Genomic DNA, 17,447 nt, shown 5'->3' with positions numbered 1-17,447 from the left:
CGCCATTTTCAGGTGTACCTAATCACAGGCCACTTCATTAGGGAAAAATCATGGTCAAAATTTAAATGAAAGTGAAAAGTGCCACACCCAAACAACCCCCCACTTTCTGATTGGCTGGTTGATCTGTGACGTCACAAGGACACTCCATTAGGTACACCGCCATTTTCAGGTGTACCTAATCACAGGCCACTTCATTAGGGAAAAATCATGGTCAAAATTTAAATGAAAGTGAAAAGTGCCACACCCAAACAACCCCCCACTTTCTGATTGGCTGGTTGATCTGTGACGTCACAAGGACACTCCATTAGGTACACTGCCATTTTCAGGTGTTTTAATAACAGGCCACTTCATTAGGGAAAAATCATGGTCAAAGCTTAAATGAAAGTGAAAAGTGCCACACCCGCCCTCACCCCCACTTTCTGATTGGCTGTTTGATCTGTGACGTCATTTGGACACTCCATTAGGTACACCGCCATTTTCAGGTGTACCTAATAACAGGCCACTTCATTAGGGAAAAATCACGGTCATAGCTTAGCTGAGAGAAAAAAAAGTGCCACACCCGCCCTCACCCCCACTTTCTGATTGGCTGTTTGATCTGTGACGTCATTTGGACACTCCATTAGGTACACCGCCATTTTCAGGTGTACCTAATAACAGGCCACTTCATTAGGGAAAAATCATGGTCAAAGCTTAAATGAAAGTGAAAAGTGCCACACCCGCCCTCACCCCCACTTTCTGATTGGTTGTTTGATCTGTGACGTCACTCGGACACTCCATTAGGTACACTGCCATTTTCAGGTGTTTTAATAACAGGCCACTTCATTAGGGAAAAATCATGGTCAAAGCTTAAATGAAAGTGAAAAGTGCCACACCCGCCCTCACCCCCACTTTCTGATTGGCTGTTTGATCTGTGACGTCATTTGGACACTCCATTAGGTACACCGCCATTTTCAGGTGTACCTAATCACAGGCCACTTCATTAGGGAAAAATCACGGTCATAGCTTAGCTGAGAGAAAAAAAAGTGCCACACCCGCCCTCACCCCCACTTTCTGATTGGCTGTTTGATCTGTGACGTCACTCGGACACTTATTAGGTACAGCGCCATTTTCAGGTGTACCTAATAACAGGCCACTTCATTAGGGAAAAATGGTGGTCAAAGCTTAACTGAAAGTGAAAAGTGCCACACCCGCCCTCACCCCCACTTTCTGATTGGCTGTTTGATCTGTGACGTCATTTGGACACACTTTTAGGTACACCGCCATTTTCAGGTGTACCTAATCACAGGCCACTTTATTAGGGAAAAATCACGGTCAAAGCTTAATTGAAAGTGAAAAGTGCCACACCCGCCCTCACCCCCACTTTCTGAATCCCCAGTCATGAACCTCACCGCACGTCACTGGTACTGTACTATATGCAGAAAAAAAGAACAGTCCAGGTAAATGTGACAAGGTTTAGTTTATGACACTAAAACAATCAATAATGACGCTTCTACTGTATAATCTCCAGTGAGTACATCTGACGACATTCTGCTGCATATCAGCCATACATTCACAAATACATTACTGTGTATCAAATTAGGACACATAACACGCAAGTCAGAGAATGGATTCATTTGTTGTTTCAAATCTTTATATCCATATTTATCTATTTTCTCCTTTGATTTCAACTCAATGGTAACTTTGATTATGTACCGTACACTGGTTTCAATATTACAACATGCCATCGATTAGCTTAGTTATTGGTCCTCATACAGTAGACACACCGAATATTAACATTCAAATGTTTTGCACATACGTGAAAGTACAGGACGTTAACAGACAAAACTATCATACAGGCCAAGAAGAAACAAAATTACAACATGATACAGTGAGAGGTTACTGTGTCTATGTACTCCAATCAAAATGATGCAGATAATGTTTACTGGAGAATAAAGGACATTTAACATTATATCACTTTGACATGACTCCTCTAGTTGATTGAATTCAAGGTCATTTGGAGGCCTTTTTTCAGCTTTTATCATATGCTATATACAGAAAGTCAAGCGAAATGGTTGCCAAAAGAAATGATTTGAATCATTTTGTTCAATAGATCTCTTAAAAATAAGAAACATCACACATAGACAGAAAGTGCTACTATGAATAAAGTGTTATTTCAGTCTGAGTGCAGATCAAGTATGACGTCATCCTTAAATGAGGATTTGAATGTGACTGGAGAATTAGTGTAATGAGTGAAAATGTGCCACTGTTTGGATGTTGACTTCTTTTAGAATGTAATTACTTATTGAGAACTCATGTCTCATCAAGGGTTGAGTGACCTTAAAGGATCCCTGATTAACAAAAATATATTATTGTGTTTCTTACACTTCAGGTGAGATGGACTTTAGGTAAATTATTGCCAAAATAAGCCTCCCACACACACGCACCCCACTCCCACTTCTTAAAAATAAAGCAAACATTAGCAAATTCTATAACTGCTCCAACACATCCAAAGTCCTCCATCCAAAGTGCCTTGCAGGAATTTTTACAAGCTTGTCTGAGGTAAAGAAATAAGACACTAAACTTTTGGCTGTTTCCGTAGATGTAGATTCTGTAATATTCACACTTATCAAATTTATATCACTACACAAAATTGACACAAGTTCACATTAGGTGCTGAAATTAGGGAAGGATGACACTGCAATAAAAGATTAACAAAACGGTTCTGTTGTCCGTCTCTTTCATACAGCCAAGCGATTTGACCCATCAAGAGTTAAAGTGATTATACTTTTTAATCTATTTACAGTTATTATACTTTTTATTCTATTAAAAAAATATTTAAATAACTAACAGCAATTTTCCAATCCTGAATGGGGGGAAATGTGAAAACATTAAGAACATCAATTATTTGGACTGGCACCTGGGTGGTCCAACCATATTCAAAGGATGAGGGCACTGCCCCTGCGGCCTTCACCTCTAGCACTGCCAGTGATAATTTAGTGTATCCTATTTTTGGTCATTGTCATTTTTCTTATGCTTTCATTGCTGTTTATCAGGTTAGCAGGATCAGGTTAAAAGTAGCATTTTCTCTAAAAAGGTTAAAAGTGGCACAATGGCCAAGGAAGAACCAATTTGATTTTTACATCCAGATATAAGTGCAGGCAGCCAAGTCATTGTTTCCATTGACTGACATGATTTTCCTTCCAAACAGAAAAGACTCTGTACCAAACTTGTGTGTCTGCATGTGTTTGTGCGTGTCAATGACCCGTAACTTCAAAGTGTTGTGTGGCGCTGGTAGTAATTACAGACGTTCCCAAATCACTCAGATGGCCAGTGGTCCCAAAATCACATCCTGGGGTCCAGCTGGACACTTACATGGCACATCTGTCTGCACCGTAGAAATCTTTACTCATCAATGAAGGCGATCTCTTCAATCCTACAAAAGTAAACAGATGAAGTTTAGAGAGCAGCATGAACAGGTCAGCTGAGGAGCTGCAAAAACAACATGGACAGAGACAGGGAACAGATTTTCCACACAGGGTCGGTCTAGCCTTGCCTTCTTAGCAGACACAGGACGAGAGTCCTTTTGATTGGAGTTGAGGGATTTCCACATGGTGGTTTTAGACATTTCATCAGATATATTAATATCAGAGGGATCACACCTGGGGAGCGAGGAGGGGAGAAGGAGAGAAGAAGCTCAAAATTGATGTAGGGAGTGGTGTATGTTAGTACAAACGGGGTGTACCCAAAAATGTATTGTACATGTAAGGGGAAAGGAAAGATGAATAAGACATCAACATCCACATCAACACAGATAAAACACAAATACTAATTTTTTTATGATCTAGATTATTATTCGTCTGTGTGTCAAACAGCACCAATTATTGCCAAGAAGGACCTAATCGATGTCAGATATTTTTTGTATCGTGACTGGTATCTGCAGCATCCGGGATTACTCGATATGTTAAAATAAGGCTAGATGGCATGGCTTGGTACTCACCGGGGGTCATGGGCCTTTGAGGCCTGTGCTGGCCTACTGCTTTCCAGGGGGATCTGAACAATTGGAGCGTCTTCACTTTTTGTAGTGAGCATAACTTGTGACTCCTGCAACAGGAACAGGAACATGCATGATCAATATTTGTATGTATTGTTTTTTTCCCCCAATAAAGCATTGACATTTTGTATTTCAACAACCTCCTCAATCTTTTTGGAGGCATCATCAAGATTTTTTTTCTTCCATTCCGGCATCAGATCATCCAGGTAGCTGAGCTCCCGATTGGAGAAACACAGGTCTAGCAGTTTGCGGATGAATACCAGAGCCAGAACCTGCAGATAAAGGAGGCAAAAAAACCCATGTTGAAGGAGAACAGTAAACAAAATGAAACCATAATTTTGTTCATCATGACTGGTCAGCTCACCATCATTGGGAAGACGATAGCAGCAGGTGAGGTCTTGATGACCCAGAGAAGCACAAGGCATGTCAGCTGAGTGAGCGTGAACAGGTGTACCTTCCTCAAGGGCACATGGCGCAGGTAGATGAAGTCGGGCTGGTGCTTGGCTGGCATCCCAAACAACTTCAGACGGTCAAAGAACTGTGGCCAAGCAATGAAGATTTACAATGTATGCACGTGTGGCTGAGCAAGCGGCAGTTCCTGTTAACACTTAAGCTAATTGAGTCATACAATCAACTGCCGCAATACTGTGACGCCCAATAGTGGGGCTGTATAAAATCTCTGCCAAAGATTTTGTTTTATTGAAACTGTCAAAGAGATAAATAGTGTGGCCTGCCTTGTCATTGTAAAGGCCATATTTTTTCCAACAACTCTTATGATCCATACATTATGCAGGTTTACCTAATGGGGTGTCCTCTGAGTGTATAAATCACACAATACACTACCTGGATGCCTTTCAAAGATGAGGCTCCCATGTAGAGGAAGACACCATACAACACCGGCATTGGAATGAACTGAATAAGAAAAGATAAAAAAAAATTGTAATGTAATACTCGGTGACAACCAGAGGGTAGCAGCACTCACCTGAAGAGCTCCAGTCATGAAGACAGAGCATCCCATGAGCAAGAAGATAACCAGGCCAGTGAGTCTCTGCTCTCTGATGCCCAGAAAACGAGGCTGTTCTCCCGGAGCCGAGCTCTCGGATTCTAGCTTCAAACTGTTCACGTGACTGATGGACAAGACGGTTGCGGCTACGAACCACGGCAAACCCATGATGGAGCACACGGCCAGCATTATGCCCACTATCAGGAGGTCCAAGTGGTACCCGCAACCTTTCTGGGAATCAAATAGGAAAAAGATTTCTGGACAAATGTCATTCAACAACAAACATGATCCAAATAAAATTTGAATGAGTTTAATTACCAGCAGTTTGTGCTCTTTCCGGTTGATGATGACAGCAGTTATCTGTTGGTCCATGAAGATGAGGATGGTGCAGAGAAGAGCCGGGATGGAGGCTGCCAGGGGGGTCCACCAGGGGTTACGTCCGATCGGGTTGATCAGCCATCCTCTGTCATCTCTGGTGGGCTGATTTAAGAACACGTTCACGAGATGCAAATATAATCCCATCCGAGCATATCCCCAATTTACCTGAAATTTGCTGGGCACCTTTAACTTCTGCGAGGGCACTCCCACCATGTAGTCGAGCAATACCATGAAGACAATGGTGAGGAAGACGGCAAAGTCACTGATCATGGATCGCACCTGATTGCATACGGAAAGACAAGTTAAAGAATTGCCATGGCTAATGTGCGCCTGAGTCTGATAAATATAATCTAAAGACATTTTAGTAGGATGACCCAGAAGGACGGGCCTTGAATTTGACACAAGCTCTAACTACCTTGGTGGGGAAGTAGCGACTGGTTTTGAACTGTTTGAGGAATGCTGACATGAAGAAAGTGGAGAAGAACAAGATGACGGACCAGAAGAGGACATCCGGGGTGTAGGGGCCATGATGGCCACACGACGTTCCGACAAAGTGCCCCTGCAGATTCACACATTCCTGGAGAAAAAGGACAGGTTGCTTTAAGGTGATTTGACTTTTTCCAGAAACCGAGTTGCCCCTGAGAGGCATGCAAGTGAGTGAATGAGTGACTGGAGGAGCATTCACAAGACAACTTATATGGTTGTGGTCAGTGAAGAAAAGCTAATCGATGAAATGTCCTTATCAGAGTTAACCGCCAGAGAGATTAGCCGCTTGAGAGAAGAGGAAGGGACCCGTTGCTAGTTAACAAATGCAAACAGACGGGAACAAATGCATTTGGTTACCTTGACGGTGAGATTGGCCCAAGGAACAGAAGAAGCTGTGATGTTTCTCTCGCTCCACACTTTCAAAGTTTTATTGCTGGGACTCTCAGGCTCGGTACACTGGCAACTAAATCAGAAAGAGCACAATTTCCTTGGTAACCATATTAAAGTGACTTTTCAGACCTTTCTAGTGACTATTTTTCCCAAAATGTCAAAAGAGACTCTAGAGTAATATTTCTTATTCGAGCATTTAACTAGTCCAAAGCTAAGATAGGTAGGAGCAATTAGTCATGTGTGCTACTAAATTCTCCTCAATCTAATTTAAGGTCATCTGACAGCAAATCTGCAAACCCCACCCACTTCAAGACCTCCACAAACAGTCTTCCTCACTATGCCAGCGTCAGCTTGTCCAGATCACTGTGAGCGTTGAAGGGGTACATTTCTCCCAGGTGGAACAGCTTCTCCAAGGCCTCGTAGATGAAGATGATGCAAATGAGGGCAGCAAAGGCCTCCTCGGTGAAGCGAGTGATGTAGCACACCAGAGAGCTGGCGTCTGTGGCAACTAGCAACAGACACAACAGCGCCGTCCACAGGCCGATACAGGCTCTTAGCGACAGGTAGGAGAGGTTGTAATCCCTGAAGAGTCACATGACATGTCAGGCAGAGCATGCGACTAAGCGTGACACCTATTTGCGACTTACTTGCAGAATTTGAAGAGGATTTTCTCAAACACCAACACAGGTCCAGTGCTGCCCAAAATGGTGAGAGGCTGGCCAGCAAAGAGTGAGTAGGCAACGCCAGTCATGGATGCACCAAGTAAGGACTCAATGGCACTCTACAATCCAAAATGCATCTCGTTAGCAAATACGTTTGAATCTTTGCAGACATTCTGTTCGCCCTTACGATGCGTCCCTCTGTCGCCTCTCCGAGCAGCCCTCCGAAGGTGATGACAGGAGACATGCAGGCACAGTAGAGAAAGAGGAAGGAGGCCACGCATTGCAGACTCAGACCATCTTTGTAGTCACTCAGATAGAAGGGAGCCTTCCTTTTGACATCCATTATCAAACCACCAAACAACCTGGTCACAACACAAAAGGGAACAGAGTGCTCAGAGAGAACATTATACCTCATCATATATCATCATCTGATTTTCCATTTCAGACCTCTCAAGACATACGAGTTGGATATTTGGAGGACATTATATGGATAAAAGTAATGGGACCGTAAAGGGAAAGATGGACTCTTTGAGGAAGACTTTTAACAAGGTTCTGGAAAGTCTCTGAGGGAATCATTTAGTTTTAGTTGATCCTAAAGGAGTTAGCTAAGCATGTCTTTTGGGAACGTGCTTTGTGATGGAACAGAACAACATCTTCAACCCTCTGTTTAGAACAGGGATTCAAAGTTGTGACTCATAATATTGACATGGATTCACCTTCCAGTTCTCTGCAGCTCTGGTCCATGGTGTTCATGGTGTTGTTCTTCCTCGACTTGGTAAGCTGTGCCGTTAGGGACACCCGGCATCTTTCTCTTCTCCTTCAGTCAAACAAGTTGAACTATCTTCAGTACATTGCATTTGTGGTGGACACATCAAAGCAGAAAAAGCGTGTACCTGAGATGGGACAGTTTTGGGTGGCTCAATTCGGATAGAAGGGTCCCACTCCCCTGGTGGCAAGACAGTCACCTGATCCAGGAACTCATCTATCCCAGCCAGGAGGTCACCTCTGTCTTTTGCCTTGTAGGCTACCCCATGGAAGATCTGAACCACACACATATAAAAAACACATGGCATGATGGTCTGCCATCACAAGATCAAGTGAAACAGATCTGTGAGAGGGAAGGTTGCGCCGCTGTGGGAGTGGTTACAGCCAACTTCATTTACGGCCAATCAAAGCTGCTTAAATGCAACAGTCGGGCACGAGAGTCAAGTAAATCTTTGCTCCAGAAATTGGAGTGAGACCCTAAGAACAAGCATGTTTTGATTTCATCAGCATTGGCAGAGGTTTAGTTTTGAAGGCAAATCTTACCTCATCGGTCATAATGGTTGCCATCGAGCGTCCAATCTCATGGTATTGCTGAGCTTTTCCATCTGGGCCCAGGAGAATGAAGAGGAACCTAAAAGGTGAGTTGACACCATCCACTATATCACATCCACTCTTTGTGTTGTTGACGTGTCACGCCAGTCTACCTGGTGGGGATCGGGACCTCAGTGAGACCCGTGAGCAGCACGGCGGGGGAGAGGCGAACAAAAGCCACGATAGGCCTCTCCAGGAAGTCCAGCTCTCCCACCAGCACGTTGGATGCTTCTGCTCCCTCAGGGATCTTTTTCATGAAGTGGAGGTCCACCTGAAAAACAGACAATTGAAACTCTATGTAAAGGCTACTTTGCATCATTTTTTCTTTTTCAGCACCACATGATTAGTTTTGCTAAATATGGTCTAAATGCTATTTTACCTTGCTGAGGTCCACTTGGTGCCCTTCCTGTCCTGCGCCGTTCTTGGATGGCTCTGCAACGGGAGCAGGCTGGGGAGATGTGGTTGACGTAGCTGTGGGTGAGCAACAAGTGGAGTGGAAAAGGACACTGATTTTATTGTTTTATTTGAACTATTATAGTGCAATGCTTTAACAATTTTGTCAATTTGGCTTCAATCTGAAATCATGAAAGAAAAAGCTCATCCTTAACAATACGAGACAATTTTGGCCCGAATTGACATCTCAACAATCGTTTGAAACACACCAAAAATGTATTCAATGAACTTGTTAGTGCTCATAAACGTTTTGGGCGGCAGACACTGTAAAACTCAAATGTCCAATAAAAACCTGTCAGATGGGGCTCGGACTGTTTGCGAGTCCCCTCCGCGATGGAGCGCACGATGGGCATGAGGTTCTTCTTCTTCTCATTCTGGTGGTGGTGCCGCTTGAGTAAGGCCTCTCTCACTTTCACCCTCACGCTGTCGTCCAGCTCATGAGACGCCTCCTGATGATCCAGGACCATATCTGGGACACACCGAGTTAATGAATCCTATAAATCCTCCAACAAAAATTGGTTCCTTTTATTTCTCTTGCGAGTGTTACATTTCTTAAGACATTGTTAAATCATTTTATTGTCCAAACAATCATCAGCACATCTTCATCCGATCTCCTTGTTTTCCACTTTGCTCTTTCTGAGATGCTGAGTCATTAATTGAACTTTTCTAAACTGCTTTACTGTCAGACAGACACACACATTACACATTAAGTCTGAGCACATCTCAAGGCCATTGCTGACGTGTTGACTTGAGTGCCAATATAATCAGCCCTGGTAATTGGATCACCAAGGGGACAGCCGAACCGTGGGTGAAAATTTGACACAATTCACACTTTGGTTTATTTGCTACCTTAGAAGTCGACTCACCAAATTTACTCACTGAAACTCAATGTTGATTTCTTCCAAATTTTCCCACTCACCCAAAAAACAAGCACCTAAAAACACACCTGCAATCTCCTCAATGCAGTCGGCGTGCATGTCGAGCAACACGCTGCCGTTGATGAGGCAACTCCTCAACTCAAAGAGACTGTGGAGAGACAAAGTAGCCACGTACGGCTTGCTCCACCTCTCGCCGCCATCCTCCACATCTTCCTCAAACTTCAGCCACCTGAGGACACATGAAAACTTCAGCGACTGTTGTACGGTAACGAACATTAGGATTTACCAAGACACATGATATCTTAGACGAGGTTATCGCCGAGATTAGGAATTGATAAAAACATCAACAGCAAAATGACAGCTTAATATATAAAATGCGTATCTTGCATCTCAGAGTGAGAGAGACAACAATCGAGAAGCGGTCCAGCAGGCTCTAAACGTGAACTCCGCCGAGTCGCCGGAAGCTTTTATTAGCCCGCTTTGTTGCCAATGGCTCCCGGAGGAAACGACGGACCTGGCTGTTTCCTTCCACTCAGCATCTTTGCCATCTTTCACACAGATCTCATCGAGCTCGGTGAACAACTCGTGGGCCACGTGCTCGGCATCTTCCTCAGCTCCAAGAATGAACTGGACCCGCTGGGATGGCGTATCTGGACAAAGTGACATGTGAGTGGTTAATTCTACTTGCTTTGAAATGAAGTGATAAGGAAATTTTGTGTGAACATAATGATGAGCGTGTCTAGTGATGTCATTGATATCAACATGGACCAGACGTGTTCCTGTTTGTACCATGACAAGGCGCCTTCTCGTTTCCGTCGCTTTGTGGCACTGTTATGCTTCCCGTCCGCCTGTCTTTCTTACGATGGCGAGAGCTGTGAGCCTTGTGGTGTCGATGGCTCTGCCGCGGCAGGCCGACACCCACAAAGAGAGTCCTGTGGCCTGAGAAGGAGGTGACCGAGGTTATTCATTCAATATTTATTCCACTCAAGGAAGCAAAGTACACCATCAGATACATGACATGACAAAATCTAATATAAGCTGTATCAATAATTCTCACTTCACAAAGATAATAATTACAATGCTCGTTATCTTACAAATAAATATATAGATACATGCATATAATAATATTGTTCATAAATAAGCATTGATTCGGCATCTGCTGAAGTCTGGAAAGGCTACAGTATAGTGTCAGCATTTGTGTTTGATTTGCGGTTGACATCATTACACGTGGTGGCAGCAGTCAGTTTCACTGGAATGGAAATGATCCAGATGCACTTTAACAGCATTAGAATAGAACAATTTTCCTACAAGGAATAGCATTTTCTTCAGGAACACTAGCTAAGTTAAAAGGGCCAAATGAAAGAATGACTTAAGGACAAAAATATTTCATACTCAACAGAAAATCAGGGGAATTAATCGGGCACTCATCGAGTCTTCTTTACACCCACCTTCAAGTTCTTCCTTCTCATAGTGGATGTTCAGCACTGAGCTGGTCCCACCTTGGTCTATCACCACCTCCTCATCCTGCCTCTGGATGACATACACAACAAAACATTGTTAAGAATAATGTTTCTCAGTGCTTTTTGAAAAATCCCTGAGGTCATTATGTCCAAATTGAGCTTGATTCTATTTGGTGAAAGCATCTTGTCTGTTGGATAATCAATATCTAAATGTACTGCACTAGAACTAGTTCGTCTGAGAATGCAATGTGTGGATACGGAAAAAAAAACACCATTTATAAACAAAAGCAGATACATTCTGCCCTCCACCCCCACAATAGCGCTCGATCTGATCACACACGAGCAAATACAACTCTCAAATGTGAGTGCAGCATGTTCTCACAGGAATTTAGAAGTCTATCTGACCACAAGAAAAACAATGCGATCTATTTATAGCGACTATGCTGCAACACATCATAGAAAGGCTCATTTGAAAACGTAATTCTGAATATAGTTGAGAGTTGGAGGTTAAGGAGAGTTTTGTTTATTATTTAAATAATGATTGCAAAAAGTTAAATAACCTTTAAGAAGTAACAAGCGATATGAGTAGCTAATGAGTAGCCATAGCTAATGAGTAGCTAATGCAAAGCTCACAGGGTGTTGTGTTTGCAATATATCTTCCTCAAATGTCATTAGTGAGGTCTGTGGGTCTGAATTAGTGAGGAAATGAGAATATTTGAAGCTTCCATGTCAAGATTTAGGACGCCGCTTTAAACCTCAGTGGAAAACACGTTAACTCATTAATGTCAGGAAAAACACAAATTATGTCACAATAATGAAAGTTAATGGCTAAGATAATGGAAAATCCAAACGGACAGCTCACTGTACTTGGATGTTTGATTTTTCACTTTGCCATCTTTTCTCCAGCAATTCATTCAGTCTGTACTAGGAATGCGTTTATCCCAAGAGAATAGTCTGTTCAAACAAGGCTTTAATTGAAGAAGCCATGCTGAGGCCAACCACTGATTCTGGGTTTAATATTGTAGTATGTGAAAGTGGGAGGAAGTGCGAGGACAGAATAAAAAACAGGCTATTAATATGGCTGCTGATTTTCATGGGCTTCAGTTTGTCACTGACGGCAAATTATTGCAACATTTTTTCAATTAATAATTTCACACACATTTGATTCTTGAAAATGGAAATAAAGTGAATCAAATGATACTCTGCAATTCTAAATGGCATTTCGGAGTCTCTTATTAGAACTTGCAAATCTAAACTTCAGTTACATCTCGATTGCTTTATCTATCCGGGTGTTATGCAGAGTACGTCAACGTTAACATTTGTTGATGTTAAGTATAATCTTCATGCCTCAAAGTTTTATTCAGAATTCCTTCTTGAGTCAAGGGAAGAAGTCGAAGTTGTTCACTGATTGTTTTTGTAAGTGAGAAAGATTAGTAAAGCCTCGGCAAATGGCTGTGATCTTGTTATCACTATTCTAATGTGAATATCTTTTACTCCCTGTCTCCCTCACTCACACACACGCCCGCACACAAACACACGCAGTGTTATCAGTCATTGCAGCTGCGGCTGGTGAAGTGAAAGCCCGATGCAGCGTGTGGGTTTGCAGCTCAAGCTGGAGGCGCCATTAAACTTGGAGCTTTCCCAAACACATAAACACCAAACAAGCCAACATGATCAGTGCGAGACTATGAAAGGTCTTTGTCCCGCAAATAGCAAAGCAGAATCAGATCGTCAATTGAGGATTTATTTGCTTCATACGCACGCACGTGAAAGGCCCCGTGATCACGTTGCCATTTAGATCTTTTTGTTCGCTCGTGTCCTTTCTCTTTGCCTGATTGCATATTTATGTGAGCGTTTTTGTTTTTCTTTCCTATTTGCAGGTTAATGGTTCCTGGTCATTCAGCCTTCAGCTCCCTTGTGTCACATCTGTGCTCGGCATAATAAAAGACACTCTGCAGGTGAGTGCACGTACCTCTGTGAACACGGGCGCACCTGTGTTTGTGCCGCCTGCTTCAATCCCCTGGCAACCGAGCGACCCTTTTCGATGCTCTTGGCCCTGAGCTAGAGTGACACGCAGCTGGGGGAAGTTTATGACTCTGCAAACTCATTTTCCATGCAGATTAGACACTCCTACGTGAAAGCTGTTCTCAGCCAGATGCAAAAATGGCTGCCTTGTCCTTGCGTCTCCTTTGAGTGTCACAGGAAGTGGAAAGAGATAAAATTACATAATGCATGCATTTGTACGAAAACATGAAATCTGTTTAGCAATTGCTGCGTGTATGTTCAAATATTCTTTTGTAATGCAATGAAGACCTGAAGCATGTTTGTCACACATGTGAATGTGTGACAATGTTCTTGTCATTGAAAGACATCGAATTGGTCGGGACAAATAGAGCAGCACTGATTTCAGTCGCACACACCCCACTCTCGTCGACTAGGCAGGTCAATCAATGTGCTTTCCTTTTCACTCCATTAGGACTGTGGTGGGACGAGGCGGGTTGGCTCCGTCTGTCCATCCGTCCATTTGTCTGTCTGTCTGTCTCTCTGTCCACCTGTCCATCCATCATCCATCTATCTGTCCATCTGTCTGTCCATCCATACCTCCATCTGTCCATCTGTCCATCCATCCATCCATCCATCCATCCATCCATCCATCCATCCATCCATCCAATATATGACTAACTACATATCTGTGCTGATGAAAAACAATGGAGATTTATTCATGAAATTTCCATCACCATGGATCTAGATTTTTATGACCACTTTTACCACGCATCACATATCTTCTGTCACCTTCTTCCCCAATTTAGCCTTTATGTTTTATGTGCCATGTCCTAACTTGCTTTCCAGTTGGTGTATTTTAATTGAATTTTCTTCCCAAAAATCCATGACACCGTTTCTTTGTTTGATTTTGTGTAACCTAGCACATAAAATACTTTTTCCATTACGAGTCAGTAACACATAAAATTACGGTTAAACTTTGTTTTTACACATCTTTTTGAGATTCAAGCAAGAATAGCAGCTAACTTGATAACCAAATAAATGGACTGGTAAAAGACTGTACTATAAAAAGTTCTTTTGACAACAGGCTGACTCTTCTGTACGCTAATTGGCAGGTCCGAACCCGTTGAATTAAGTACTTGTCAAACATTTTTTTTTTAAGTAAATCACTGCGGACTCATTCCAGCCCTCTCATCTCAACGAAGCACCATGACTTGACAGCGGGGACACAAATCCTGACTCAAACAACTGGACCTGTCACTTCCAGATTGAAGTTGGTGCCATGATGGCCTCTCCGTGCCACAGCCACACACAAATACACACAAACTGTTTGATAATTAGAGATCATCAATACATGACAGGATGTCACGATGAAACAGGAAAGGAGAGAGCTGCCATTGTAACGAGTCTGCTTTAGCCCACGGGCGCAATGAGTCATACAGTGTGCACCTCGCTCAATGCCTCGTGTTCCATTTCGCTCACCGGCCTTCCACCTCTAATTGTTTTAGTTCCACTAAGATTAGTTTAGTTGGATTTTGTGGCTGCGTGATGGATTGAAGCGATCAAACAGAGTTGGAGAGGTGTTAAAATACACTTCATTTTATAGGATATCAATTAGAGGCAATCAAATGTTATTTGTGCACTTGGTGACTATGGATCTTGAGCATGTTTTTACAACAATATATGATTTATTTTTTTTAAAGTAAAGATAATCAATACAGGGAATAATAACATGCCGTAATGTCTTCAATTGTTGCGTTCTCAGCTGTAAGAAAATGAACTTTTACATGACCAGTGGCCCGCTATGACTTATGGTTTCACTGGACTGGACAATTATTGTGTTCATTCCTGCAAGGACAAGGTGATGAATTTTAAATTTATGGCTGAATGAATGCCAAATTATGCAGGTGAAGAACTTCCATGGTTGGGGTAGGGCGTTGTAAAAAAACAGGATCGTCCAAAGCGACAGCAATGCTTTTAATTCCAATTTCAATTCCAAAATGGATTACATTAACCTAGCTTGCTGTCATCAAATTGATTAAAATGAAAGTTTATTGGGAGACATGCCAAATAGCTCATTTAAAAGAAGCAAAGAACCGTGATTGCTGAGGTAATTAAAAGTGGGACAAATTTATGATGCATTATGTCACAAAACAGAAAATGTTTCTCTCTTTGATACATCTATATCTACTTTTTATTATTGCAATATTATATTACTGTAAGTTTAGTTTTCAGCACAATTGACAGGAATGTAGCTCTGACGTCTAAAGATGTCATCGGCCATGTTTGTTGTTTTGTTTTGATTGGAAGTCTTTGGTCGGCTCAGAGAGGTTCCCAGTGGGAAATTACCTCCTTCCCAGCAGTCTGGGCTGAAGAATATGTTACCAAATATGGTTTGTCGGAAAAATAAATATCACAAAAGGCTAAGCATCCTGGGTAAGTTCTACATAACCACAAACCACTGACACAATAATAAACATGCTGTTAAATTTAGGGAAAAATTATTAATTAAAAAAAATCTTTCATACAACTTTAGAATAGAATTAAATAAATTGATGATTTGAATCCAGGATCCATAATTTCTGTTATTAGGGTGCATTTGTTCTGTAAAACTGCTCCACAAACAGATTTCAGTGGGAGCCCAATAAAAGAGTTCACCTATAATTTAAGCATCTCTTGACTCCAGGCTTGACGTTGACATCATTATTGATCATATGCATGACCACACTGAGTGCCTGCCTAAATCAATTAGACCAAACTTGTTTGCTCAATTGATCCTCATCTTACAGGACATCCTTCACATCAGCACCTTACTGACGTTACGCATCAGAACATGCACCATGCGGCAGTGTGCTTAAGAAGCCCTTCATCACTTCCCATTGCTGTAATGACTAATAATCTGGTCGCACATGCAGACAGCGGGAGAGAATGGCGTCAAGGTCATTTGAGGGTAATTTGACATATACCACGACGAGAGACATTATGGGAAATCCGCGTTTTTTTGCATTGCCACCCACTTTTGCAGAAGCACCTAATTAACGAGCGTCAATGACGTCACCGTATTGCAATGCGATACCACCGCTCACAAGGACTCAAGTACATGTGCTTGCACATCATAATAACAATGTCAACAAATCATCCACAACTTATCACGTGGAGGATTCATTTTGACACAATAGGTTTAAACGTGACCCGAATCAAGATTCAGCAATTAGGAAGTGTCCATAAAAAGTTCCCCAAAAAACATCCTTATTCGTGTGAAATGATCAATTCAAGTGGGATAGTTGTGCAGCGCAAATACAGGTTAGCAGTCATCACATCACGGATGCAAAGCACAAGACAGCCGGCGCTATTTTACCTGGTAGCTTAGGATGCTGTCAGGTTCTTGGACGGGCATGCTGGTGGCCTCTGCTTTGACCTGGATGAGGTAAAGGTGACACTTGGGCTGAGACCGTCCGTCGCTTTGTTGCACAGGACGTTAAGAAGAAAACAGTCGAGAGCTGGTCCCTGCAGCTGCTTTGGTTTCTGCAAACATGTCGCGCGTCAACATCTCTTCCGGATGAGGGAAATGATACTGCACATCCTCGAAGTGTGATGCTTTCCCGGCCGCGCTTTCCAGCACCCCCTCCCTGCGCTCTCGTGCTTGGTCCTGGTCCTGGCTGTGGGAACAAGATGCAGAACGTTGGTGCTGGACCAGCCAATCACAGCTCAGGATGATCCAACCTTAACTAATCAGAGTCCACATTTCAGCCAATGAAAGGGCGGACGAATTGGACAGCAGCTACACAAGCAAATAGACATATAGAAATGTATTGATTCTCGTCGCAAAGTCGACTTCCTGTAAATCACATCCACTTAGTTATGTGGGTTACAATAAAAAAAAACCATTATCATTATTATTATTATTAATCTATTTTTTTCTGGAAAATGTTCATCCGCTCCGCCTGCAATCTAATTAAATGCAAAACAATATGCATAAACACATCATGCCATCATCAGAATACAAAACACTTGCATAACAGGCACGTTCAGATCGCAATTTATTTAACAAGAGATTTATTTTATATTTATGTATTTATTGTGGCTGCTGTTTGGTTGTGTTACATCATGTTAAGGGGTGTTTCCAATATATTTTGCCCTATAATATTTGTCAGTATGATGAAAAACATTTTTTTTCTCTGGATTTAAGAGTAATCTAACGGAATGCATAAACAATAACTGAAGATCAGTTCCATAATTTTACCGTTTTATTCCAATAGTTTTTCACGATTATTTCTACAATATGAAATATTGTCATAACAGCTGAGACTGCAAAATAAAGCACGAGGTATACACACAGTCAGGGTGTTA

The 17,447-nt window shown here is 42.2% G+C and overlaps 1 protein-coding gene across 1 annotated transcript; it reads right to left on the bottom strand.

Moving 5' to 3' along the window:
* Positions 1-1,437: 1,437 nt before the first annotated feature.
* Positions 1,438-16,744, bottom strand: slc4a8 (solute carrier family 4 member 8). Its single transcript, XM_085923313.1, has 25 exons — positions 16,456-16,744; positions 11,085-11,166; positions 10,426-10,575; positions 10,151-10,286; positions 9,705-9,865; positions 9,051-9,227; positions 8,685-8,776; positions 8,419-8,576; positions 8,258-8,345; positions 7,843-7,989; positions 7,666-7,766; positions 7,137-7,311; positions 6,935-7,068; positions 6,624-6,869; positions 6,255-6,360; positions 5,827-5,988; positions 5,577-5,690; positions 5,352-5,513; positions 5,013-5,264; positions 4,874-4,942; positions 4,395-4,568; positions 4,171-4,302; positions 3,977-4,080; positions 3,533-3,638; positions 1,438-3,412 (listed from the first exon to the last, which is right to left on the bottom strand). Exons 1-25 carry the CDS (start codon positions 16,492-16,494, stop codon positions 3,407-3,409), a joined length of 3,273 nt encoding a protein of 1,090 aa, XP_085779439.1. The 5' UTR covers positions 16,495-16,744; the 3' UTR covers positions 1,438-3,406.
* Between the last annotated feature and the right edge of the window lie 703 nt (positions 16,745-17,447).

The sequence above is a fragment of the Syngnathus leptorhynchus genome, chromosome 11, assembly GCF_054491065.1.
Source record: "Syngnathus leptorhynchus isolate UIUO chromosome 11, UIUO_Slep, whole genome shotgun sequence".
NCBI classification, from domain to species: Eukaryota; Metazoa; Chordata; class Actinopteri; order Syngnathiformes; family Syngnathidae; genus Syngnathus; species Syngnathus leptorhynchus.
This window is presented reverse-complemented; position numbering and strand designations above follow the sequence as displayed.